Source organism: Mobula birostris, chromosome 8, assembly GCF_030028105.1.
Source record: "Mobula birostris isolate sMobBir1 chromosome 8, sMobBir1.hap1, whole genome shotgun sequence".
NCBI classification, from domain to species: Eukaryota; Metazoa; Chordata; class Chondrichthyes; order Myliobatiformes; family Myliobatidae; genus Mobula; species Mobula birostris.
The window spans coordinates 153,004,381-153,017,744 of record NC_092377.1 but is presented as its reverse complement, the minus strand read 5'-3'; the positions used below and the strand labels follow the sequence as shown (position 1 = coordinate 153,017,744).

At 44.0% G+C, this 13,364-nt stretch overlaps 1 protein-coding gene across 5 annotated transcripts in view; it reads right to left on the bottom strand.

Moving 5' to 3' along the window:
* Positions 1-13,364, bottom strand: part of LOC140201841 (netrin receptor UNC5D-like) — a 903,393-nt gene that overhangs the window by 171,186 nt on the left and 718,843 nt on the right. For all 5 annotated transcript variants that reach the window (XM_072266557.1, XM_072266558.1, XM_072266559.1 and 2 more), the window contains exon 10: positions 5,160-5,534. In XM_072266557.1, the coding sequence (XP_072122658.1) occupies positions 5,160-5,534 (375 nt within the window). The remainder of the gene's footprint in view (positions 1-5,159; positions 5,535-13,364) is intronic.

Below are 13,364 nucleotides of genomic sequence, written 5' to 3'. Positions count from 1 at the left end.
CAGAGATAATAAGGAATTTCTTTAGCCAGATGGAAGTGAATCTGTTGAATTCATTGCCATAAACGGCTGTGGTGGCCAAGTCATTGGGGTATATTTAAAGTGCAAGTAGATAGATTCTTGATTAGTAAGTGTGTCAGATGTTATGGGGAGAAAGCAGGAGAGTGGGGTTGAGAATGGGGTCAAATGTCAGAGCAAACTCAAGAGCAGAATGGCCTAATTCTGCTCCTATGTCTTGTGGTTTAAGATACTCTGTTTCTGGTAATGATCAACGAACTTCAAGTAAAATACATCTATTAAGCGTCATCGCCTGATTAAAGTCACAAAGCTCAAAACTACCTGATACATTAGCTGCCAAGTGTTGGCATTGTTAGCCAAAGCAGCAGAACAACAATTTCCATTGATATAGACACCCCTTGGCACTGTACAGGAATGCTATCAAATACAGTTTGAAAGGGACATTCAAGAAGTTCACCTGGGACAAGCACTATCATCTTGGTCAAAGAGAGGGGGAATGTGGAGTGTGAAAGGAGAATTGAGAATGGAAGGAGGTTAGGGTGGAATAGAGGGTGGGAGGAGTGCAGAGATCCCTGAGAGATGTGGAGCCAGACACAATTACGGGGATGTGCTGTCAGGTGGTAGCTTTGAGAAGAAAGGCAAAAATTTTGAACTTGTGATGTCCGCCAGCAAAACTCCTGCAGAGGTCAGTAAGCCCATCCATTAAATTGTTAGCACTATTTTTAAAGATTTTGGGGCATTTGATTTGGAGAATAAATTTCCCGGAGACGAATAAATCCAGTGGCTACCAGACACAGCATTCCAAAATAAGAAGATAAAGGACCCCATCTTTCTGCTCCAATTACAAACGCACAGGTCTCTCAGCAACTAGAGAAACCAAATCCTTTCCATTCCACATAATTACAGTGGACCATCTGGCGTTCGGTGAGAACTAATCGTTCAGCAACGATTCCAAGTCAATAGGGACTGCAATTTTAAGATTCACTGTCAGGGAATGGGGTTGGGTGTGGTGAGGGGAGACGTTCAGCACATAGACCCCATCACTTTATAGTAGGTTAACTTCTGCCTGTGTCTTTCCTCTTCTAACAGAACATCTGAAGAACACTTTACCTTAATCATGGTTACGCAAGAACGCAAGGAAATCAGAGCAGGAATACGTTACCTGGCCCCTCAAACTTACTCACAATTCAATTTGATCATGCCTGACCTTCCCCAGACCTCAACTCCTCATCTGTGTCTGCTCCAAATAGGCCTTGCTTCCATGATCCATCAAAAATTTATCCAACTCCTCTTTAAATACCTGCAAATATCTAGCCTCTGCAATTTCCCGATGGTAACGAATTCCAGAGATTCACCAACCTCCGTGAGAAGGATTCTGACAGGTTTTTTAAAAAGTGTCCCTTTATTTTTACAATTACATTGTTTAAGATTCTGTCAGTAATGAAAACATTTCAACACCTACTATGAGATACCTCCTCAGTGTCTTCTATTCTTCAATATGATTACCCTACATTCTTCATAACTCTAAAGAACACAGGTCTAATATCTTTGGCTGGTTGTGATAGGACAACTCTCCCAAGACTGGAATTGGCCTAGTAAAGCTGGAGAGTAACATAGCATGGAAACAGGCTCTTCAGCCCCTCTCAACCATGCCAACTGACATGCCCAAATAAGGTAGTCACATTTGTCCACGTTTGACTCACATCCCTCTAAACCAGGGATTCACAACCTTTTTAAGCAATGGACCAATATCATTAAACAAGGGGTCCATGTTGAGAACCCCTGCTCTAAACCTTTTCTATCCATATACTAGTCAGTGTATCTTTTAAATACTGCCATTAATTAAACTTCCTCTAGTTCCGCCAGCTGCTACTCTACTCTCTCTCCAATGTGACTGTTGATAGTTTGCAGATAGCATAACACTGTTACAGTGCCAGCACCTGGGGTTCAATTCCCTCTGCTGTCTGCAAGGAGTTTGTGCGTTCTCCGCATGACTGTGCGGGTTTCCTCTGGGGGCTACAGTTTCCTCCCATGTTCCTAAGACGTACAGGTTAGGGTTAGTAACCTGTGGGCATGCTATGTCAATGCCGGAAGCACACCGACACTTGTGAGCTGCCCCCAGTACATCCTTGGACTGTGTTGGCCGTTGAGGCAAACAATGCATTTTACTCTTAAGTTTCAATGTACATGTGACAAATAAAGCCAATCTTTAAATCATTAAGTTCTTTCTGAAACCAAGGGTCTAAAACTACACATGGTATTCCAAGTGTGTTTGCACTAACTCAATTGTTACAATACTTTCCTATTTTTAACTTCTAATCCATAGTACTAAAGACTAAAGTGGCATTGTCTTCTTGCTTCAACTGTATGCTTACTGTTTGTGCTTCATGCACAAGAATAGCTGGATTCCTTTGTACTCCACTCACTTGAAGTTTCTCTCCATTCAGAAGGTAGTCTGGGTTTCAATCCCTTATCCTGAACTTCATAGCCTAATACTTTCCTACATTAAACACCACTGGCCAATTAAATGCCCACTCAATTAACCTATCTATATCTTGTTGTAGGGTCCGCGTATCCTCAACTCCGCATGCCCTCCCAAATGCTTACATATTATCTGCAAACCTGGATACCTTTCACTTTTCTCTTTATCTAATATCAACGTCAAAGTACATACATTTTAACATATACTACTTAGAGATTCATTTTCTTGCAGGCATTTACAGAAAATAAAGAGCCACAATAGAATTTATGAAAAACTATACATGAACAGAGATGTATAAAGAACTATGTGCAAAAGGGAAATAATTGTACAAAAATAAGTAATACTGAGAACGAGTTGTCGAACTTGTAAGTGTGCCTGCAGGTTGTAATGATCCGGATCATTAATACGGACGAAAAGGCAAAGTGATTTGCCTTTAGTTACCTAGAATTGGAGAAATCTGTTTGTTTTTTCCCTTTTTTAAAGATGATTTGTACTTTCTCCAAGTGACGACGTGGGTTTCCTCCAGGTGTTTTGGTTCCACCCACTGTCCAAAGACATACCGGTTGGTAGGTTAATTGTCACTGTAAATTGTCCCCCAATTAGGCTAGGATTAAATCAGGAATTGCTGGGTGGTGTGGCTCGAATGGCCAGAAGTGCCTATTCTATATTCATCTGAACCCTTAGTGCCTAGGTGGCACATGGGGCCTCATTCTGTATTGTATCTCAATAAATAAGACCATAAGACATAGGAGCAGAATTAGGCCACTGGCCCATCGAGTCTGCTCCGCTATTCAATCATGGCTGATCCTTTTTTGTCTATCTCCTCCTCAACCTCAGTTTCTGGTCTTCTCCCCGTAACCTTTGATGCCATGTCCAATCAAGAACCTATCAATCTCTGCCTTAAATACACCCAATACACCACAGCTGCATGTGGCAACAAATTCCACAAATTCACCACACTTTGGCTAAAGAAATGTTGCTGCATCTCTGTTTTGAAAAGGTGCCCCTCTATGCTGAGGCAGTACCCTTTTGTCCTAGATTCTCCCACCATGGGAAACATCCTTTCCACTTCTACTCTGTCTAGGCCTTTCAACTTTCGAAAGGTTTCAATGAGATTCTCCCCCATCCTTCCAAATTCCAGTGAGCACAGACCCAGAGCCATCAAACGTTCCTCGAATGATAACCCTTTCATTCCTGGAATCATCCTTGTGAACCTCCTCTGGACCCTCTTCAATGCCAGCACATCTTTTCTAAAATGAGGGGCCCTAAACTGTTCAATTACATGGATAGTAAATAATTGAGTCAAGAATTGATCCTTTGTGCACTCCACGTATTTCAGTTGGTAGTGAGATAGGGAAAGTTTAAAAAAAAGCTATGAGGCAAATTTATTTTATACAGAGTCTGGAGGGTGCCGGGAACACACAGTGAGTGGAGGTGCTGGAAGCAGATACGATAACAACATTTAATAGGCATTTAGATAGGCAGGGAATGGTGATACAATATATCAACTATGATTGGGTAGAGCTGTTCTCCAATCTTGGCAAATTGCATGCAAAAGTTTTGTCACCATACGAGGAGATATCGTCAGTGTGTTGTGTTGTGTTGTGTCCTCCAGATGCTTGGCCCTTATATACTTAGTAATCCGCTGATTGGTCGTCATTACGGAAACTCAATTGTGATGTAGGGACAAGATTTCCTCCCTACATTAAAATGATTGCCAATCAGTTGTTTTCTAAGTATATAAAGGCCAAGTATACCACAATCAGCAGCGCACTGATAATGTCTCCTTGTACGGTGACGAAACAATTGCAAGTAAATTGCCAAGATCAGAGAACAACTCAACCCAACCATCAACCACCCAAGCTACCCATTTTCCAAATTATTTCCATATATAGATTATATACAGGCAGATGGGTTAAAAAACCCATCGTTCTGCTGCTCTTGTCTATGTTCTGTAAACAATATTTTTAAGCATCATTTTTTGCTTAACTTGGTACATGGGAAAATTCTTTAGACACGGTCTGAAAAGGTATAATACAAAGGGGGGGGGGAAGAGGTTAATACAAAAGGCGCTATCAATGCCACTGTCTCACAGCACCAAAGAGCAGGATTCAATCTTGACCTTGTGTGCTGACTATGCGGAATATGCAAGTTCTCCCTGTGACCGCAAGGGTTTCCTCCTGGAACTCTGTATTTCGCCCTCATCCCAAAGGCCTGCAAGTTGATTGATTCATTGGCCACTGTAAACTGCCACTGGTGTGTAATAGAGCAACAGAATCTGGGATGAATTAGAGTTGGGAGATACAGCACTGAAAGAGGCCCTTCAGCCCATCTAATTCATGTTGACCAAGATGTTTACCCAGCTATCCCCATTTGCCTGCTTTTGGCCCATATCCTTTGAAATATTTTCTATCCACGTACCTGCCAAAACATTTTTTAAGTTCTGGGTATGTGGGCAGAATTTTAAAAAATAGGATTAAAGGAGGATTTATGTAATTGGCTGGTTGGCGGCCAGCTCAGATGCAGTGGGCTGAAGGATCTGTTACTGTGCTGTACGACAGACTGTATGACAAACACCAGGTTCTCTTCCTTCCAAACAAGACCTTGCAGTTCACGTTACGAAGGGCATCATGAACTAGCTGGTATGTCTCTGACTACATACCTTTGGATGGTCCCACCAAGCATCCTCCGAGGCACCCAAAAATACTGCTCGTCCTGTCCTCGGCCCTCGGGAAAGCGCCAGGGAGATGCTGAGAGCTCGATGCATTGCTCCTCGCGTGCAATTTGTCAACAACCCGGCTGTTGCGCGGGTAAGTCCGGGATGGTACCCTTCCCTGATACTCTACTCCGTCTGCAACCCCGAGGGAAACCATTAATGAGCTTTGCACTTTAACCTTGATCCCGGGCAGAGAGTCAAAGAGGGGTGACTGGGTCATGAGTTCCTTGTCCATTGGTTCCTGGAAACAGATCGGCCCGCTATAGGTCCTGCTCACTGTTAAGTCCTGCTGCATCGATGGGTTCAGAAGCAGGGAATTTCCTAGGAAAATGGACAGAGAAAGAACTCTTTTAGTGTTTTCTCTGCAGATGCTGCAATCTGGAGCAATAAATAGGATGCTGGAGGAACTCAATAGGTCAGGCAGCATCTGTGGCCAGTCAACGTTTCAGGTCAACACCCTTCATCTGGACAGGAAATGTTGATTGCCCATTTCCTGCAGTGAGAGTAATGGTGTGCAAGGGCCTTGATGAGGCGGCTTGGGAGATCAACAGTTCACTGGTTCAACTTAATAACAGAGAATGTACACAGTATACAACCTGAAATTCTTACTCTTCACAGACGTCCATGAAACAGAAGAAAAATCCCAAAGAATGAATGACAGAAAAACGTTGGAACCCCAAAGCCACCCTCCCCCTCCCATGCACAAGCAACAGCAAAGCATCAACCTTCCCCACCCCTCCCTCAGCAAAAGCATCAGCTCCCCACCACCCAACATACAAGCAATAGCAAAGCCCCCAAAGAGACCATGATCTAGAGTCCATCAGAAACCACTGTTTATCCCAACAGTTCGACATGCCACAGGCTTATCTTCTAGGATATGAGAGGTCAGTTAAAGAGTCTGATAAGAGTACGATTGAGCTCTATCCACTGCCTCAGGAAACGTTTAACATAATCAAGGACCCCTCCTGCTCTAGTCGTTCTCTCTTCTCTCCTCTCTCCCATTGGGTAGGGTAGGGATCTGTCCTTATGTTGGATCCTTTCCTGAGGCAGCAGGAAGTATAGACAGTGGAGGGAAGGATGGTCTCTTTGATGAACTGGGCTGCATTCATAATTCTGAAATTTCTTGTGGTCTTGGCCAGAGATGTTGCCATACCTAGCTGTGATGCATCTGGATAGGATGTTTTCTATGCTGTATCCAAAAATAATTGGCAAGAGTCAGAATCAGAATCAGGTTTATTGGCATTGACAGCAGTTGTGGATTTTCTTGCTTCTGGCAGCAGAACAGTGCGGAGATAAGAAGTACATAATGTAAAAGAGCAATAGTGAGGTAGTGTTCATGGATTCATGGATCATTCAGTAACCTGATGGAAGAGGGGAAGAAGCTGTTCCTGAAACATTGTGTGTTCCTGTACCTACTCCCTGATGCTATCAGTGAGAAGAGGGAATGTTCAGAGTGGTGAAGGTACCTTCCTGAGGCACTGTCTTTGAAAGATGTTCTCATAATGAGGAAGCTTGTGTCCGTGATTGGCATGTGGCCAAGTGGTTAAGGCGTTCGTCTAGTGACTTGAAGGTCACTAGTTCGAGCCTTGGCTGAGGCAACGTGTGCGTCCTTGAGCAAGGCACTTAACCACACATTGCTCTAAGACGACACCGGTGCCAAGCTGTATGGGTCTTATTGCCCTTCCCTTGGACAACATCAGTGGCGTGGAGAGGGGAGACTTGCAGCATGGGCAACTGCCGGTCTTCCGTACAACCTTGCCCAGGCCTGCGCCTTGGAAACCAAGGTGCAAATCCATGATCTCATGAGACTAACGGATGCCTGTATGTGTATGTGTCTGTGATGGAAATGGTTGAGCCTACAATCCTCTAAAGCCTCTTACGATACTGTGCTGTAGCCCCTCCCTAGCAGATGGTGATGCAACCACTTGCAATGCCCTCCAAGGTCCAACTGCTTGAAGGACTGGAAGGGTCTATTCCTCACTGTATGTCCATATAAAAAAATTAAAAAGTTACCTCTTCCATATCCCCAGTTGTTCTGGCAAGGTAGGCTAGTCTGGAAGATTAGACCTCCTGGGATCCAGAGGGAACTAGGCAAGGCAGTTGGATACAAAGTTGGCTGGATAGTATGAGATTGAGGGTGATGGTGGAGGCTGGAAGCCTATGACCAGCAGTGTGCTGCAGGAATTAGCGCTGGGTCCGCTGTTGTTCATCGTCTATATGAGTGATGGGGAATATAGTTGGCAGGGTTAGGAAGTTAGTGGATGACATCAAAATTGGTCGTACAATGGATGGTGAAGATGGAAAAGTGCAGCAGATCTGGAACAACTGGGAAAGTAGGCCAAAAATGGCAGCTGGGATTTAATTCACAGAAGTGTGAAGTGTTGATAAATTAAACCAGGGCAGGTCTTACACAGTCAATGCCAAGTCCTGAAGGTTGTTGGAGAACAGCGAGATGTTGCAGTACAGGTAAAAAGGTTCACTGAAGTGGCAATACAGATGGATAATCTGATGAAAGGGCATATGGCATGCTTACCTACACCAGACAACGCACTGAGTACAAGAGTTGGGATATCATGAGGGGTATAGATAAGGTAAAACCAAACAGGCTTTTTCCACTGAGGGTGGGTGGGACTGCAACTGGAGGTCATGGGTGAAAGGTGAAAAGTTTAGGGGGAACATGAGGGAAATCTTCTTTACTCAGAGGGTCGTGAGAGTGTGGACCGAGCTGCCAGCGCAAGTGGTGCATGCAAGCTCAGTTTCACCATTTAAGAGAAGTTTGGATAGGTACAAGGATATTAGGGGTATGGAGGGCTATGGTCCCAGTGCAGGCCGATGGGAGTAGGTAGTTTAAGTGGGTTGGAATGGACTAGGTGGGCCAAAGGGCCTGTTTCTGTGCTGCACTTGGAATACCACTTAATTTATTTGGAGATACAGCACGGTTCCAAGCCTTCCAGCCCAATGAGCCCATGCTATCTAATTACACCAATTAACCTACCAACCCATACGTCTGAGGAACATGGGAGGAAACAAAGCACCCAAAGGAAACCCTTATGGTCATGGGGAGAACGTACAAACTCCTGACAGATAGTGGTAGGATTTGAAGCTGGGTCACTTGGCGCTGTAATAGTGTTAAGCTATTGGAGGAGAGGAGAAGATGGTGGCGCAACGCAACTCGCGATGGTGATGTCTGTTATTTGTCAAGTAGGATGCCGTGCACAATCCTGATTTGATGGAGATGGACGTGAGAGCATGGAGGAACATCTGGTGAAACTTCTGAAATGCCTGCTTCGCTGCTGCTGCTACTGTGTGGTCTGAAATCTCCGGAGGGGAAGACCCCGAGTCCTCGGCTTTGCTTGTTGCTCGGCGGCTGGGGCGGGGTCGAAGCGCTCGGCAGAGGATGGTGCTCGGTGCTCGGTGTTGAAGGGCTGGTCGGAGGCTCGATGTTTTTGGACGGACTCAGAGTCCGCTGTGGTCGGGTGCTTCCAATGGTGCTGCATCGGCAAGTTTGCTGCGCTTGGAGGTTCATGGCGGGGAGAGTTTCTACCTTCTACCATCTGCGTGAGATGATGGGGCTATCAGGACTTTGAGGCTTTTTTTTACCGTGCCCATGGTCTGCTCTTTATCAAATTATGGTATTGCTTTGCACTGTTGTAACTATATGTAATAATTATATGGTTTTGTCAGTATTAGTCTTGGTTTGTCCTGTGTTTCTTGTGATATTATTCTGGAGGAACATTGTATCATTTTTTAATGCATGCATTTCTAAATGACAATAAACGAGGACTGAGTGTCCTCATAATTTAATCTAAGCTAACTACTCTGCTTCTCTGCCACCCTTAGCCTTTCTGAAGGATCTCAGGGCAATTATATCCTTATACTTTATACTTTATTGTCACCAAACAATTGGTACTAGAACATACAATTATCACAGCGATATTTGATTCTCCACTTCCCACTCCCTGAATTACAAATATTAAATATTAAAAATAGTTAAAATTATTAAATATTAAAAAATTAAATTATAGATCATAAATAGAAAATAGAAAAATAGGAAGTAAGGTAGTGCAAAAAAACCGAGAGGCAGGTCTGGATATTTGGAGGGTATGGCCCAGATCTGGGTCAGGATCCGTTCAGCAGTCTTATCACAGTTGGAAAGAAGCTGTTCCCAAATCTGGCCGTACGAGTCTTCAAGCTCCTGAGCCTTCTCCCAGAGGGAAGAGGGACGAAAAGTGTGTTGGCTGGGTGGGTCGTGTCCTTGATTATCCTGGCAGCACTGCTCTGACAGCGTGCAGTGTAAAGTGAGTCCATGGACGGGAGATTGGTTTGTGTGATGTGCTGCACCGTGTTCACGATCTTCTGCAGCTTCTTTCAGTCTTGGACAGGACAACTTCCATACCAGGTTGTGATGCACCCTAGAAGAATGCTTTCTATGGTGCACCTATAAAAATTAGTGAAAGTTTTAGGGGACAGGCCAAATTTCTTTAGTTTTCTCGGGAAGTAAAGGTGCTGGTGGGCCTTCTTGGCAGTGAACTCTGCTTGGTTGGACCAAGTCAGGTCATTTGTGATATTGATCCCAAGGAACTTAAAGCTTTTGACCTGTTCCACTTGTGCACCACCAATGTAAGTTGGGTCGTGTGGTCCTCTACTCCTTCTGAAGTCAACAACCAATTCCTTCGTCTTGCTGACGTTGAGGGATAGGTTATTGTCTTCGCACCATGCCACCAGGTTCTTAATTTCCTCTCTGTACTCAAACTCATCATTACCCGAGATACGGCCTACAATTGTTGTGTCATCAGCAAACTTGTATATAGAGTTCCGGTCACCTAGCTATAGGAAGGATGTTATTGCTCTGGAAATATTGCAGAAAGGATTCCTAAAGATGTTACCAGCACTGTGGGGCTAAGCGATAAGGGAGAGAATGGGTAGGCTGGAGCTGCTTTCTCATAAATGTCAGAAACTGAGTGACCTCGTAGAGGTTTATAAAATTTTAAGAGCCACAGATAAATTGAATAGTCACGGTCTTTTTTTTTTCAGAAGTGGGGGGTCCAACACCAGAGAGTGAAAGGGGAAAGATTTAAAAGAGACCTAATGGGAAACTTTCTCACACCGAGGGTGGTGGGTATATGGAAAAGGTTGCCAGAGGGAATGGAAGAAGTAAATGTAATTATAACGATACAGGAGAATTGGATAGATATGTGGATAGGAGCGACATGGGCCAAATACAGGAAAATGGAATTGGCTCAGGTAGTCCCGGTGTCCTGGTGGCCAACCATTTTAATTCCAATCTCCATTCCCATTTGGACATGTTGGTCCATGGCCTCCTCTGTTGCCACAATGAGGCCACTCTCAGGTTGGAGGAGCAACAACTCATACACCACCCAACTCGATGGTATGATCAATGATATTTTAAAATTCTGGTAATTTCCCCCCTGCCCCATTCCTTCTTCTTCCGTTCCCCGATTTGGCTACCTTCTTACCTCTTTTTCTCCTCACCTGGCTATCACCTCCCTCCATCCCTTTCTCCCATCATCTTCTCTATCAGGTTCCTTCTTCAGCCCTTTACACTTTCCACCTGTCACATCTCAGCTTCTCACTTCATACCCCGCCTCCTCCACCCACCGGGTTTCACCTATCATCTTCTGGTTTGTCTTTCTACTCTCCGACTCCCTTCCCCCTCCTTCTTATTCTGGCTCCTTCCCCCTTCCTTTTCAGTTCTGACAAAATGGGTCTTAGCCTGAAACATCAACTATTTATTCCTGTCATGGATGCTGCCTGAACTGCTCAGTTCCTCCAGCATTTTGTGTGTTACTGGTGAAATTTGTTCTTTTGCGACACCAGAACAGAGCAATACATAAAAGCAACTGTAAAACAAGAGGAATCTGCAGATGCTGAAAATCCAAGCAACAAACACAAAATGCTGAAGGAACTCAGCAGGCCAGGTAGCATCTATGGAAAAAAGTACAGCCGACGTTTTGAGCTGAGATCCTTTGGCAGGACTAAGTTATTTCATTGTCAATTCAGGAAGCTGATGGTGGACGGGAAGAAACTGTTCCAAAACTGTTGAATGAGGGACTTCAGGCTCCTGTACCTCCTCTTTGATGGTAGTGATAAGAAGAGAGCGTGTAGCAGGCGTCCTTAATGATGTTGTACGTCTCTATGACTCTAACGACCCAAAACAGGTTGCTTGCTCTGAAAATATGTTAAAAGGCAACAAAATCCAATCTAGCATTGGAGGAGGGAATGGCTTCCCAGTGAGTAATTTATAATAAATCAGTACATACTAAATAGGTATTTATAAAATGAAAGACTGACACACAGTCCAAGCAGTGTTTTGAGAGAATTCAGTGTGATTACAGAGTGGTTGCACTGGGACATTAATCAACTGTACACAGAAGAGGCAGAGTATTTTGTCAATGACAATAACCATTGAGTAAAGTGCTTTCACTTGATTCAGTTTATCTGTTTGTACCAGTGCTTTTGAGTCCAAGTGTACTCGTCTGCAATTATGATAGTAACTACAATGATTCACATAGAAAATTACTCTCCTGAACTGATTAATCTACTTCCTTTGAAGTCCCTGCGTTTTACTAAGTAAATGCTCTTCCATTCACTTCCATTGAACACTTGGCCTCCACATGACAATGACCTTTATGGTTGCTGCTTTTGTCGGTGGCGTTTGAAGTCCATTCACGTAGTCCACTCTCAGATAGCAGATTAACAACGTCTGTATTTACCTTTGTGAATTCTAAACTATTCTCATCTAAACTGGTCAATTGAAGATACATTAATCCTGAGAATCTCCCCCCATCTCTCTCTCTCTCTCTCTCTCTCTCTCTCTCTCTCTTTATTTCTTTCTATCTCTAACTCTTTCTCTCTATTTCTACCTCTCTACTCCATCTCTCTATCTCTCTAAGTCTCTCCATCTCTATCTCTCTCTCTGTTTCACTCTCTCTCCCTCTCCCTCTCTTTTTCTCTCTCGCTTTCTCTTTCTCTGTCAAGCTCTCAAACTGGCCTCAAGGAGCTGTGTGGAAGACACACCTGAGCCATTAGTAGCAAAAGTCTATTCCTTCCTGCAGTCTCCCATGGTTGGAGGTGATTGATTTTTGGCAGTAATGAAAAGGAGATTGAGAGGTCCCTAATTTTCAGACAATGATGTAATCAGAAATCAATTACAGAAGCACTATTCTTCGCCTCATAATACAATGGTAACAAAACAATGAGTCATAAAAGCAATATGAAGAACACCTGGTTGGCATGCACTCGAAACACAACAGTGGAACCAGCACTGTAAAAGGAGGGATGTTTCGCAGTGGCATGGTAGCATAGCGTTCAATATATTGCTTTACACCACCAGCGATTGGGGTTCAATTCCTGTCTATGTTGGAAAGCAGTTTGTACGTTCTCCCCGTGACTGCGTGGGTTTCCTCCAGGTGCTCCAGTTTCCTCCCACCTTCCGAAGTCATACGGGTTATTAAGTTCATTGGTCACATGGGTGTATTTTGCAGTGCGGGCTTCTTGGGCCAAAGGGGTCTGTTACTGTGCTATATCTCTAATATAAATAAATAAATAAATATGTCCTTCTTCCTGCAGCTGAAGCCATTGTAATTCCACTAGATTTCTGAATTGGTCTCAGCCATTGGAAATGGACCCCAAACACACTGATTAGTTGTCACTGTGAACTCCGCTTGACATACGTGAGTGAACTGGGGGTGGAGTAGAAGGGGGCATATGAGGGAATGGTTTTGATCTGAGACCCAGCACAGACCTGAAGAGCCAAATACCTTCCTTCTGTATCGTAAGAAGATGAGAATTTCTGGAATCGCTGAATTTCCCACCGCATTGGATTGCTGCCTTTGTTGGATTTCTGGAGCTCCTAGACTACACAAAACTAGACAGCAAGGAGCTCTCAGCCCAAAATGTCGACCCATTATTCCTTTCCAGAAGTGCTGCCCGAGTTCCTCCAGTATTTTTGTTTGTGTGCATGTGTTACCAGGGAGCATACACCACTGGTGGAACTCACCAAACATCCAACTGTGGATGCAAATGGACAGGAAATTAGATGTGCATATTTTTCCCAATTGCATTTCCTGAATTCACCAGGCCTCTGTGCCTAACACTTCTGCCACTCAACCTTCCTACCACAGGCAACAA